Consider the following 13,710-nt stretch of genomic DNA (forward strand, 5'->3'; position numbering starts at 1 on the left):
TCTTCCCACCCCCACCTCACCTCATTTACTTTGATATTTATGATAACTGGCATGGGCTTGATATCTAACATTCTATAACATGATAAAGAATTTGCCACACAGTCTGCAAATATAAGCCAATACTGTAAAGGAAAGGCTGGTAGAATAGAAAATAAATTACTTTCCAGTTATTTATAAATAGACATTTATTTAGCAAAACCTGATGTCCTAATTAAAAGTCAATCCTACGACTTAAAGCATGTTTTCCAATACTGTGTTGACTAATAGGGTATTACCAAATAGAAATACATGTGTGTTTAAATACTTTTTCTAAGAAATATTAAAATCAATTGTATTTTAACTGAATCCATCGTTCACTTGACAACCTCTAGATGAGCGCTAAGCAAGTGAACTTTCTGAGATGACAGAAATGTTCTACATCTGATTCTCCACTATGGTAACCACTGACCACACATAGTTACTAAGCAGATAAAATACGACTAGTGCAGCTGAAGAACTACATATTGTATTTTAATTAATTGAAATCCAAATTTAAATAGTTTCATATTGCCAGTAGTTCCTGTATTGGACAGGGAAGCTTAAAATGTTCTAAGGATGGCAACAATTCACTCATATACACATTCAATTTTTAAAGTAACAACTATAAAGTTTCAAGGGATATAAATATGCAAGTGATGCATACGCATATATAACTGGGGAAAGAAAACAAACATTAAAAGTTAAATAATACATGTGGTTAAATAAAGCAACTTAATTCCGTAAGAGAGGTAACATAGTATAGTATATAATTATTCTAAATAAATGGTGCTACTAATAAGACTATTAGATATGGATATAATCTTTTTCTTTTTCTTTCCCGTATCTATCTCATTGCCTCTCCCTGCGGATTCTGTTTCTATTACTCCCCCTTCCGCTGCCTCCTCCCACATTCCTCTTCTCACACATATACCTGAAAGTTAGAAATGCAAATCTTTGGTGATCACAGTGTTACTTCTATTGGTTACCCAAAAATGGTCAATGCTGGAAAAACCCAAGATTTGGATCATGCACCTAATATAATCATATTCAGCAACAGGCTGGCTAAACAAACCTAGAAGGGATAATTTAAAAAGAGGATAAATGGGCCATGGGATAAACTTTTGTTTAAAGTCAATTAAGTATTTTAAGAACTGCTCCCCTGTGGTAAGGCGGGGGGAAGGGCAAGAAGACAATAGTAGTTATTTTGGACACTGTAAGTTTATTACTGTGAACTGAACAAAATACACATAAGTTTGTGTCTAGATCTATGAAAGTTGAGCTACACTGTTCAAGAGAACTTCAAGATTTAGAAATTATTTTTTTTAATTGGAATGAGGCTTAAGATACAGGGTTCAATTACCCTGTTTTGGTTCTAATGCGTTGAGACACCTGGACATGTCATCTGCATTAGTGTCCCTAATCTAAAAAAGTAGCCTGGAAGAGTCTTTGAGACCCCTTGAGATTATGTCAACCAAACTACTTCAATGTCTCTCTCAGAACATAACATCTATAATCATGGAATGAAAATTATATTCATATGTTCAGATACAAGGACATCTTTTACGTTTCAAATATTCTATCATTTGCAGGTTATTTTTTATTCCATAGCAGGTTTATTGATTTTCTTCATATTTCTAGGTACCTAATACTCATTCTCAATTGTATCATTATCAACTATTTCATTATTATTTTTGTGTGATTTAAAGATTTTTAACCCTCAGTTAAAATTTTTGATCATTGATTCAAATACATCAAACATCGCCGGGTGCAGTGGCTCATGCCTGTAATCCCAACACTTTGGGAGACTGAGGCGGGTGGATTACCTGAGGTCAGGAGTTCAAGACCAGCCTGGCCAACATGGTGAAACCCCCACTCTACTAAAAATACAGGAATTAGATGAGCACAGTGGTGCACACCTGTAATCCAGCTACTCAGGAGGCTGAGGCATGAGAATCACTTGAACCCAGGAAATGGAGGTTGCAGTGGTATGAGATGGCCCTCCAGCCTAAGCAACAGAGTAAGACCCCATCTCAAAAATAAATAAATAAATAAAACTATGATATACTGAATTTTAAAACTTTAGTACTATCAAACAGCAAGTACTATCAAAATAGCAGCTCATGTAAAGCAACACTGTCACTACAATGAAACAGATACATATGTAAATACTGATGCTGTATGGGTCACATTAGCTGTCTTCATAGGTAAGGGCATAATTTTGTCACTGATGACTAAGTTCAAATGGGAAAGTTGTCAAAATCAAAATGAAGTCACTTCTGTCAAGCCCTAACAAAAGTACAGTTGGCCCTCCACACATGAGATGCCGCATTCATGGTTTATACCAATCAGACTGAGACTACAGTATTCTAAGGAGGCCAAACTCATGGATACAGAGGGGCTGATTTCTCCTATCCTTTCCAATTCCATAGAGCTGACTGCTGGACTTCAGCATCTGTGATTTTGGTATCCATGGGGGTCCTGGAATCAATCCCCAAGAATACTGAGAGAGGACCATAAATAAAGCCAGGTTTAGAAGGAAGAGCCCTCATGCACACACGCTGAAGAAATATTACAAAGACTCTCTGAAGGGCTCTTACACACATACGTCTGTAACAAAAACTTTTACCAATAATTTTCTAAACTGCAGTTTGCTACATGAGTACAAGGATAGCTAACTGATGTACAAGAACACTTGCCAGACAAACTGTCTCCATTAGTGAACTGGTGTTAGCTCCTGCAATAAGCCCCTGTAACCAAAGTTTTCTGTTTCAAAATAAATTGTGTGTACTTTCCTCTCTTGTCTTGAAAAGCTTTCCCCTTCCCTCAACCTCTTTGGATATGCCTATGGTTCCCAAGGCCTACATATCCCAGATGTGCAAATCGCCTAATAAACTCAGTATCTCTGGAGAATCTCTGTGTTTTTAACAAACTGAAACTTACCCATTCTACTGCAAAAGCAATCTAAAAGAATGCATTGCTGAAGAATGGAAAATGAAGATCGTCTTTGTACATGCTGCTCACCTCCCTGAAACTCTTGCCCCCGCTAGAACACCTAGCAAACAGATTTTCCTCCTACCGCCCACCACCCCAACCATTTGGTCTTCCCCTGGTTCTGCTTTTTGTTTTTTGTCTTGAGACAGGGTCTTGCTCTGTCACCAAAGCTGGAGTGCAGTGGCATGATCACACCTCACTGCAGCCTCAACCTCCTAGGCTCAAGTGATTGTCCCACCTGAGCCTCCTGAGTAGGTGGGACTAGAGGCAAGTGCCACCATGCCTGGCTAATTTTTAAAAATTTAATTAATTATTTTATTTATTTATTTAATTGTCTGTTTGTGGAGATGAGGTCTTGCTTTTTGCCCGGGCTGGTCTTCAACTCCTCAGCTCAAGTGATCCTCCCCACTCAGCCTGTTGGGATTACTGGTGTAAGCTCCTGTGCCTGGCCTTCCCCTAGTTCTTGATAAATGCCTCCATTATAATATCAGTCATCATCTATGTTAGTTGTTTCCATGTTTGTCTCCCTGCTACATCATAAGTGCCCCAAGGGCAGGGTCTGTGTTTAATTCCTCTTTGGGTCTTAAAGGTTTAGCACACTGGTTTGTCTATATTAGGAGTATAACAAAGATATACATAATGATAGAAGATAAGTTAGCTCCCTTGAACAACAACAACAAAAAAGATATAAACAAATGTTGAAAAAGCACTTGTGAAAAACCTCTGGATTAAAAATAAAACGGGGAAACAGAATTATTAACCACTACAACTTTGCATCAAAAGACAACACGATCTGATATAAAAAAAAAAAATGTTAAATATTGACTCCTAAATATTCTGTAGAAATTTCTCCCTTAAATCATTTATTTGAGTCAAATTGCCCACGAAATACACATTCAGAAATTAAGCGTTATATAGAGCTATCTGGGACTATAAAGCAGACCAATGCATAAATAAATAAGCAAGATATTGGTAAATTTTTTTTAAAAAAAATTAACTCTCCACTTACGAACCTTAATTCTATGCATTTTCTCAAATTTTTAACTATATTTTTGAACCCTAATTCTATGCATTATTTCCTTATACTTCAGTATTGAGCAAATATTTAATTGACTTTGTATATTTCAACAACATATCCGAGGTATGTATTACAAACAGTGACCCATAGGACTGACAGCAAGGCATTTCAACTGGGAACACCAGCAGGAAACAGAAGTGTGTCCAGGGGAAAGGACTCTCAGTATTGATTGACTCAGAGCAGCTTATCCTCACATTTCAAATGTATGCCTGTCTTTTCAAAGATAAACATTTACACAGCCTTGGATGATCAGGCTTTCAGCTGACTATGTAAATAAACAAACATGAAAAAAAAATTCCCCTAAAGCCTGGCAACAGATAACAAAAAGGGCTTGAAGGGGTTTCTAAAGGAAAAGAACTCAAACTGTAACATGTATGCTCAAGCCAGTGTGGGTTGACAATTAGGGCTGTAAATGCAAACAAATGAGTTGATTTTTCAAAATAGAGGGTAACATTTTTTCAAAGCCGTCAGTAATCAATAAATTAGTTCAGAGAGATTGCATATTATAAAGAACCACAGATACTATCATAAAAATAATAAGTTACTTCAAGAAGATGTATTCATCATTCAAATGCGATTTTTCTTTACTCAAAAGAGCTTCCATTATGGAGATAAGAACAAAAGGTAATACTATGACTGATTTCTGAAAAATGAAAAGGCTATACATTTTGTGCTCTCTGAAGTGATCATTTAACTGTAAAGGTCGTGATGCTTCTTGAATAAATATAAGCACAAACAAGATGCAAGACAATTTGATGAGATTAAATATAAGAAGCGATTATATAAAAGTTCCTCCTATATAACCTATAGATAACCATAGATTCATCTGATTCTTTAAATACTCATTTATTGCCACATTAGAACTAGAAAAAAAATTTTTTTTAACTTTCCTGAGGCAAGGGCCAACTTTGTGTCAGGTAGTAGAGTTAATTACAACTTAAAAGAAATTTTAGAAAAGACAGAGGGTAAGGAAAGGTGAAAAAACTAACAGTAGCTACCTACTATGTTTTGATGACAAGGGCCAGGTACTTTACACATTTTACAGGTACACTCTCTACAACTCAATGATACAGATGTTAACATTTCAATTTTACAGATGAGGTAATTAAGAATCAGAGAGGTTAATTACCTTGCCTAAGGTTACAGTGGTAGAGTTAAGATCTAGACTTTAGTGTGTCTTATTTCTGTGCGTTTTTTCCAAATTGATTCCCTAAATCATGTATTTATTCTTAAGAACATCTTAACATTATACAGATCCTCCACAATATACAGGCAATACAACAAAATCAGAAAAGTAAGGCTCATGGAATCAAGGAGCATTAATTCTAGGCCTTCCTTCCTCCTCTTCTATTTATTAAGCTACGAAACCCTGAAAAATAATTAAAATGGCAAGGCCTTAGAAACTTAAGAGGACTGAGTCATGGGGAAGAGGGATGGTAGATTCAGGTTGGTCTCTATCACCTTTCATATTACTTCTAGCAAACAAATTGATTGAGCCAATATTCTGTTTTTATTTATTTATTTTTTTTTGTGAGACAGTCTCACTCTGTTACCCAGGCTGCAGTGCAATGGTGTGATCTTGGCTCCCTACAACCTCCGCCTCCCAGGTTCAAGTGATTCCTGTGCTTCAGCCTCCCGAATAGCTGGGATTACAGGCATTCACCACTACACTGGCTAATTTCGTTACCTTTTTTTTTTTTTGTATTTTCAGTAGAGACAGGGTTTCGCCTTGTTGGCCAGGCTGCTCTTGAACAGCTGACCTCAAGTGATCCACCCACCTCAGCCTCCAAAAGTGCTAAGATTACAGGGGTGAGCCACTGCACCTGCTCTTGTCCAATAAGCCAATATTCTCAAAAATAACATGATTAACAAAATTATATCACTCTAAGAGTGTGACTAGAACCCAGATTTCTGAATTTTAAATCTTGCTGCCAAAGTAGGCTTCTGTCCTATTATCTCCTTTCTACGGAATCACTGTTTCGTTGTTATTTCTATGAGATATATAATTCTCTTACATACAAATGTAAAAGGTACTATACTAAAAATAAATGTAAATGATGAGAAGATATTTCCCGCATCCTCCAAAATTATTTATTATATGCAAATAAGTACAAATCTTTGTGCTAAAACTTGAAGCCTAATTTTTCAAATTTGCTGATTGATTATATGCAAATATAATGCATAAAGTTATTGATTATATGCAAATAAGATACATGCAAATTTTGTGCTAAAACTTGAAGCCTAATTTTTCAAATTTACTTAATGATTCAAGAAAATTCAAATTAATGTACTTTTTCTTAGGCAGGAAAAGACAACTTTTAGATTTAACAGGCAATACCGACTTTAACTTTTTACAAACTTTTTACCAATTTGAACAGCCTTTGACTCAGTGAGCTAGATATAGAACATATTATATTGAGAAAGGGAGGCAACTTTGGAAGCTCTGATAAATATCAAGAAATTCGAACACCATTGCTTAAGAGCCAAGTGTCTTTTTTCGTCTCTCCTTAAAAGGAATAAAACAAACAACAACAAAACTATACAAAACCATATACACATATAAAGTTCCCTTTATTTCTTCAATAAAAGCTCTTTTCAAATATGAAATACAATATTTTGTTAGAGGAAAAAAAAAGCCAAAAGTGTGAATGTTTTCTTAAAAAAAAAAATAAATAAATACTTTATTCCAGTCTATAAATTTTTTAAGTCTCAAGTCACTCCACTAGCCCAGGTGTAGGATTTATTAACTAAAAACATACACAGAAGTATCTGTGTATCTTTTTAGCATTCAAGTAACTTTCATTTTTTGATTCAAACACCAAAGCTCCTAACTAAATTATTATAATCTCCAGTTTATTGGCTACGACTTCTAACTGAGTATTATCGGTGTTTATAATTTTGCACTGTCTCTGGAAGTCAGCATTGCATTTACAAATGATTATTTTTAAAGTATCTAATTGTCAAGATGAAAAAGAGTGTACATTTTTCTTAAGAGTACAGCTTTGGAAAATGTCATGTGAAATTAAGTTGAAAAAAATATTGAGTAAACTAGATGATTTACTACAGTTTATACAGAATCTTGAAAATTAGGGTTAACTATAACGTACACATTTAAAATAATCTACAATGATTTATATTCTATCCTCCGCCATTTACACAAAACTAAGATGAGGTACAAAAATTAAGCAATATTTTGAGTTTCCCTGAGAATGCTAAATAACTGGTCTGAGTTTTCTCTAACTAAATTGACTATTAAGCCAAGTTTACCACAGATTTTTGGCTGTAGAAACACAAAAAGCTTATCAATAAAGGAGGCAACAAATAAGTTATTTCCTATATTGGGAATTAAGACATTATACTTTAAAAATCTGAAAAAAAAAAAAGCATAACATTGACTCAAAAATGACAAAGATTTCCTGTCAACTTTTGAGGAAAGTTATAATTTGATCAAAAAGATATTTAGAAACATAGGGTAATAAAACAAAAGTTTTTAAATGTTCACCTTCAAATTATTTCATAGGTCACTGTTATACCATCTAATAAGATAATTAAAAACATGCAAGCAGCTGGTACTACAGCTAAACAGATTAATGTAATAGTCTGTAGTCATATGTGCTGGCAAGGGGCTTGCCTCTTTTGGCGAGGAGAAGGTCAGCTGCCCTTGGGAAGAGGAGAAGAGGAAAAGAGGAGTGGCCTGTGCTACAGTCAGTAAGTTAAACATCAGCAAACTGATAATCAGGAAACAACTTTTCTTCTTTCATACCCATTAATGTTCTTCTCTCAGTTTTAATGGTTAAATAAGAAACAGAGAAAGCTCATATAATTTGGCAGACAACATTAAGATTGGTCTTTAAAAAGTACAAGATATATTTCTCAAAACCAACAATGTCTTCTCAAGTCTTATAAACTTTCCATTTTAACGCATCATCTGCAAATTAGTTCAGAGATATACAATCAAATTTTAACCAAAGTTTCCAAAACAATATCTGGACTATTACTCAAGCATCATATAATAATTGTACTGGTGCCTTAGGAGTTAAATGCAGCTGTACTCTATCTGAATCCATGAAGCAAGATCAAAAGAAGACACAAATCCAAAGTAAACACCCCAGTTTATTTTTTAAAAAGTCTATGATTATTAGGCACATAAAGCTGTAGTTACAGTCCATTCATTTTAAATTTTAAAATTTATTTGTCAAAGTTCCAGATATCATCTCTGAATTTATAGTAAAATATCTTCCTTTCATCTTTACTAGGTGTTCAAATTTGTTATTCAAAGGTAACCTGAAATATGTGTCAGAGATTGAGAGTGTCAAATTTCAGGTTAAGCTTGTTCTTAAGCACTCTTTCTGCTAACAGACAAAAAATTCATTTTCTTGTAAAACATATTTTTTCTCTTCCTTTTGGTATATTAGATCACCGTAACAATTTCTATAACACCAAAAGGTTAGTGATGATAATGATGATGACATTGTCTGGAACAAAAAAGTAACTAATATTTATTCAACATTTACCATATGCCATTATCTGATTAAACTCCTCATATCAACTGTATTTTATCATCTTCACTTCAAAGGTGAAGAAACTGAGGGTAAGACTTGTCCAAAGTATTCAGAGTATTTACAATCAGGATCTCAACCAGCACACTATGTTTAAACATTGTTTCAAAAAACAGACCAGGTGCAGTGGCTCACACCTGTAATCCCAACACTTTGGGAGACCAAGGCAGGCAGATTTCTTGAGCCCAGGAGTTTGAGACCACTCTGGGCAACAAGATGAAACCCCATCTTTACAAAAAACACAAAAATTACCCAGGTGTGGTGGCACACGCCTGTAGTCCCAGCAACTCAGGAGGCTGAGAGGTGGGAGGATTGCTTGAGGCCAGGTGGTTGAGGCTGTAGTGAGCCAAGGTAGTGCCACTGTACTCCAGCCTGGGTGACAGAGTGAGACCCTGTCTCAAAAGACAAACAAAGAAAACCCCCAGACTATGCCCTCTTGAAACTCATAATCTAATATGATAATAATACAAACAGTGGAAAGAATATAAATTTCAGTGTCCGATTCAAGACTGAATTCAAAAGTTATTAAATACTCAACATATGTTAAAGGATACATGTGTCTGATGGTGAATACAGGAAACAAAGTTACCCATTTACCTGAAGTGAGCACAAAAGCATTAATACTATGACTTCCCATTTAGATTTTCAAAAGGCCTTTATTTTATACGTTTTAACCTGAGTTTTTAAAACAGTTGCGGGAAGGAAACAGGTTAGGCATTATAATGCCCATTTGATAGATAAGAAACTAAAGTAAATCTTTGACACAAGTATATATAAACTATGAGTATGTTGGTGACAGGTTTAAGGCCTGCGTTGTCTAATTGTGAAGAAAGGCTAGGATTTCAGAGGCGGTTTAAATAATACAAAGGTAGAACTGTCATGCAAAACGACATCTAAGGGTTGCAACATTTACGTTTTTCTAATAACCTATTTCTAGTTAGCTTAAAGAGCTATAATGGCAACAAAAAATAATTTTTGTTTTCAAAAGTAAATTTTACTGAAAATTCTATTGCCATTTTAATGTGATTCTGCAACAATTCCTAGATTTTGTCAGTTAACCTTAATTGAAGCTATACCACAGAGCTGTGCTTCTATGAATTCTACACTTAACCCAAGTGTCAAATCCACAGGTAAGCTCATTATAAGAGCTATTGCCTACTGAGTAGAAAAATATTCATTTCACACCTTAAATACTATAGCAGTATTTAACAGCAGCACTGGCCTGCCAACTATTAAAAGCACATTTTTACAGACTGTATTACTTGAGCTTTTTATCTTTTTAATTACAACAATAAATTAATATTCTAACATTACAATATTGATTTTTAATCAATGCTTGTCATTTTTAAACAATGACAGACATTGATTAAAAATATTTAGTTAATAACATTAGTATTTATTGTGCAAAGCTACACTAGGAGTTACTTTTCAAAATACAATTATCATTTAATAATACTAAGATACTTTATTCAAGAACAAAAAAACACCGAAGATAATATTATACCTTCACTTAATATAAAGTTAAGAGAAATGTTTTCATTTCTCTTATGAAATGAATGAAATGAAAACATTTCTCTTAACTTTATATTATATCCACTATTTACTGTAATTGGCTAAAATACAAATGTAATTATAAAATATAATTCAACAACAGAATTTATACACATTTAATGGGATTTTCCTTCTTTTGAAATACATTAGTTTTTTTGTCTCATTTACGTTTAATTGTATTTATACCTAATAAATTACCATCATAGATTTCATATATTACCATCTTAAGATTCCTCTGTTACATGTCTTTCACATTTACTTTTTTGGTTATTGTTACAATCAGCTGTGACACACTCAAATAGGAGATTCTACCTATTGTTTAGTATGTCAAATACAAGCTTTATATTATGCTTCAGGACTCAGAAAGCATTTGAACAATTCCAGTATTTATAAGGCAGGATGGATATAGTGAAAATTTAACAACAACATATGAGTTTTACTGCTGTGATAATACCCTTCTAGAACACCATGGAACATAAATAAGCCTTTTGTGGTATCTGTGACACTTGAACAACTGATCATTTATACAGACCCCAACTGGTATAAAATAAAGATATCAAGTGTTTCAATTACCATGTCATTTCTAAAATTCATAAACAAATTGTAAAAACTTGTTTCATTTACTACATTTTTGTCTAGTTCCTCCTGTATAAAAGGTCCAACTCTAGATGTTAAAAGCCTGCCTGAAGTCTGAAGAAATAAATGACACAGTCCCAATTAAGACTATGCAATATGTATACAAATAAAAATATAAACTAAGCATAAGTTCCATATTTATTATAGAAAAGGAGACACAGTTTAATATTCAAATTAGTTTTCAAATATACAGTGGTTCTTGCATATATTTTATACTGTTGTTACACAAGTATCAGAAGTAATTAACCATAAGGACAATGTTGGCCAATTAAATTGTTTCTTCAAGAATCTGCATTGCCATCTATAACGTTAAAATGTATCATTGAATTTGCACTTTTTTCCTAAAAGAAAATAACCAATTTCTTACACCACTTTGGCTCTGTATATAAATTTTCAAGTATTACTGAAAATACTTTAATCTTTCTTGTTCTTCAGTTTCCAGATATAAGGTACAAATTTCATAAACATTTACTGAAGCAAAACTCAAGATATGAGGAGAATATTAAGAAAGGATAAGGTAAAATACATATTTTCTTAGTGTATCCTTTTAAAAAAATTACTAATTCAGAAGTAATAGCCCTGTTTACTGAAGAACTTAAACAGAATATTAGCAAACAGCACTTAATTCAACCATGAACTACATTTTAAGCTCTCTTAGGCGCTCATGAGCGGTACTATATTTTAGCAGGAAAATTAAAAGGAAGCTTTAGTAATGTAACAGATATACTGGAAAAACAAAAATGGATTATAATGAAGCTGAATACTACATGTGCATACATTCCAATTACCCTACTATTGGCTAACAACAGATACTGCAGTAAGTGCATTTACTCAAAAATTTAGAATATTATATTTTTCTGTAACTTATTAATTGCAGAAAATAACATTAACACAATATTGTTCACATTGGTCACCTTGTTAAAGCACAAATAGTGTTTCCTTACTATTCTAGATCAAAACCCTATATAATTATATACCTTATACATTATCTTGTAATATTATATGTGTATGTGTATATATATACATGTATTCATCACCTACCTATAGGAATTAAAAGTCCCTTCAGAGTCTAAAGTAGAACTTGTTCTTCTTCCATTTTTATTTGAATCTCCTGGAGAAAAAAATTACAACACTGAAATAATGGAGATAAACTGAGTATTTCAGTTGAAAAACTGTGTGAAAGCTAAATGCAACATATTAGCCAAAAAGCATATATCCTCTCCCCCTTCCCCAAATTATCTTTTGTACTCAAAGCTTTTTAGGTAAAAAATTCATTTTGATTTCAAAATATAAACCAGTGTCAATCCTAGACTGGATAGTAACAGTACCAAAGTAAGTGCTATCAGGAACAAATGAAGCACAGTACAAACATTTTCTTCTTATGAATCACAGACAAAACTAAAATTATACACCAGTATACAGAAAGGCAATTTTTTGTTAGTGACCAAGTCACCCACCCTGATCAGTGGTACTGTCAAAAGAGAGCAGGCAGAGAGCCCACCTGGATGATTTTCCAGGTCCTTGTTTGACACTCTCTAGGAATTTAGTAAACAGAGGTAAAATAAAAAGCCAACTTCAGAGATAGTGATTAATTAATGAGCTTTTAATACGTCTTACTTAATATTCTTTACAAAACTTTAACTGTTAACTTTAGGTTTCAACTGTCAAAAGTTTGGCAATTTACAACATGAAAAAGGAACAACATCAAAAGGTATTTGTCTCCTATAATAATATCAAACATTGAGAGAAAAAATGTTTACCCAAAAATCTGTCATATTCATAAAATCAAATTTAGAACAAATTATACATATCAATTTAAAGACTATAGAATAAAAGTAAATGAACTAAAGTTGGAAAAAATGGTTACCAATGCCCCAATGTTATATATTCTTATTGACTGAAATTTAATGGTTCAATTTTTTAAAATATACACTTCAAAGTAAAGCTTTTATGAAACCATAGTATGCCACTATTAAAAATGTTATTTGTTTTTCAAAACAAAAGTTTAGAATATGATTACATTTCATACTCCTAATTCATATAATGTAACTTTCAAACATCAGGTCATATTCCATTTTTATAATATTTACAGCATAATATAACAATGAGTTATCCAATTTTATACTTTTAATATACTTTGAACAACTGAAGGTGCAACAGGAAATCATCACAGTGGTCGTGGATAAGTCAAACAGTAATTACAGAGCTTCCACTTTAAAGATGAGATTATTTTTAATTATTGAGTACAGTATCTAAGGTACTATACTTATATAATTATGCTACTCATTAAATGGTTACTGAATGCTGAAATGTAATTTTAATGATAGCTACCTATCTTTCTTTACACATTTTATAGTTGACAGATAGTAAAGAACACTGGTTCTTTTTTGAGAGTTTGGTGAGATATGTGCAGCTGTGCCAGTGTTCAGGAGAAGCGGACTGAGCTCGCTTATTAAACTTTCAAGTCTACTCTTTTTTCAAAATACTGTTCCAGTTTATTTTGTTTTTTGAAAAAACAAAAAATCCTAAAAAGGATTACAACACTTAAAAATGGTGACAATTTATAGAAGAAAATAATCCAAAAACATATAAATGTTTAAAATTAACCTAGCTAGGTATATGTTGCTAATTCTTTGAAAACATGGGTATGGTAATATTACTCATACAACACCCTTCATTTTCTTTTAAAAATTAATAACATTATAATAAACTAAAAAGATGTAAGGAAAATTAGTCTCTATCTTGCTAAATGAAAATTTCCTATAACACATGTTATTTAACAGCTTGCAGACATTTCCTGTGAAACATTCCATAATCAGCATAGAATAAGTACTATATTATACATTTAAAATATGAGCTTCTTTCTCCTTAAAATTA

The 13,710-nt window shown here is 33.0% G+C and overlaps 1 protein-coding gene across 3 annotated transcripts in view; it reads right to left on the reverse strand.

Moving 5' to 3' along the window:
* TBC1D5 (TBC1 domain family, member 5) overlaps positions 1 to 13,710 on the reverse strand; it is a 582,411-nt gene that overhangs the window by 278,260 nt on the left and 290,441 nt on the right. For all 3 annotated transcript variants that reach the window (XM_011933724.1, XM_011933723.1, XM_011933725.1), the window contains one exon: positions 11,875 to 11,944. In XM_011933724.1, coding sequence (XP_011789114.1) covers positions 11,875 to 11,944 — 70 coding nt within the window. The remainder of the gene's footprint in view (positions 1 to 11,874; positions 11,945 to 13,710) is intronic.

The sequence above is a fragment of the Colobus angolensis genome, unplaced genomic scaffold, assembly GCF_000951035.1.
Source record: "Colobus angolensis palliatus isolate OR3802 unplaced genomic scaffold, Cang.pa_1.0 Scaffold129, whole genome shotgun sequence".
NCBI classification, from domain to species: Eukaryota; Metazoa; Chordata; class Mammalia; order Primates; family Cercopithecidae; genus Colobus; species Colobus angolensis.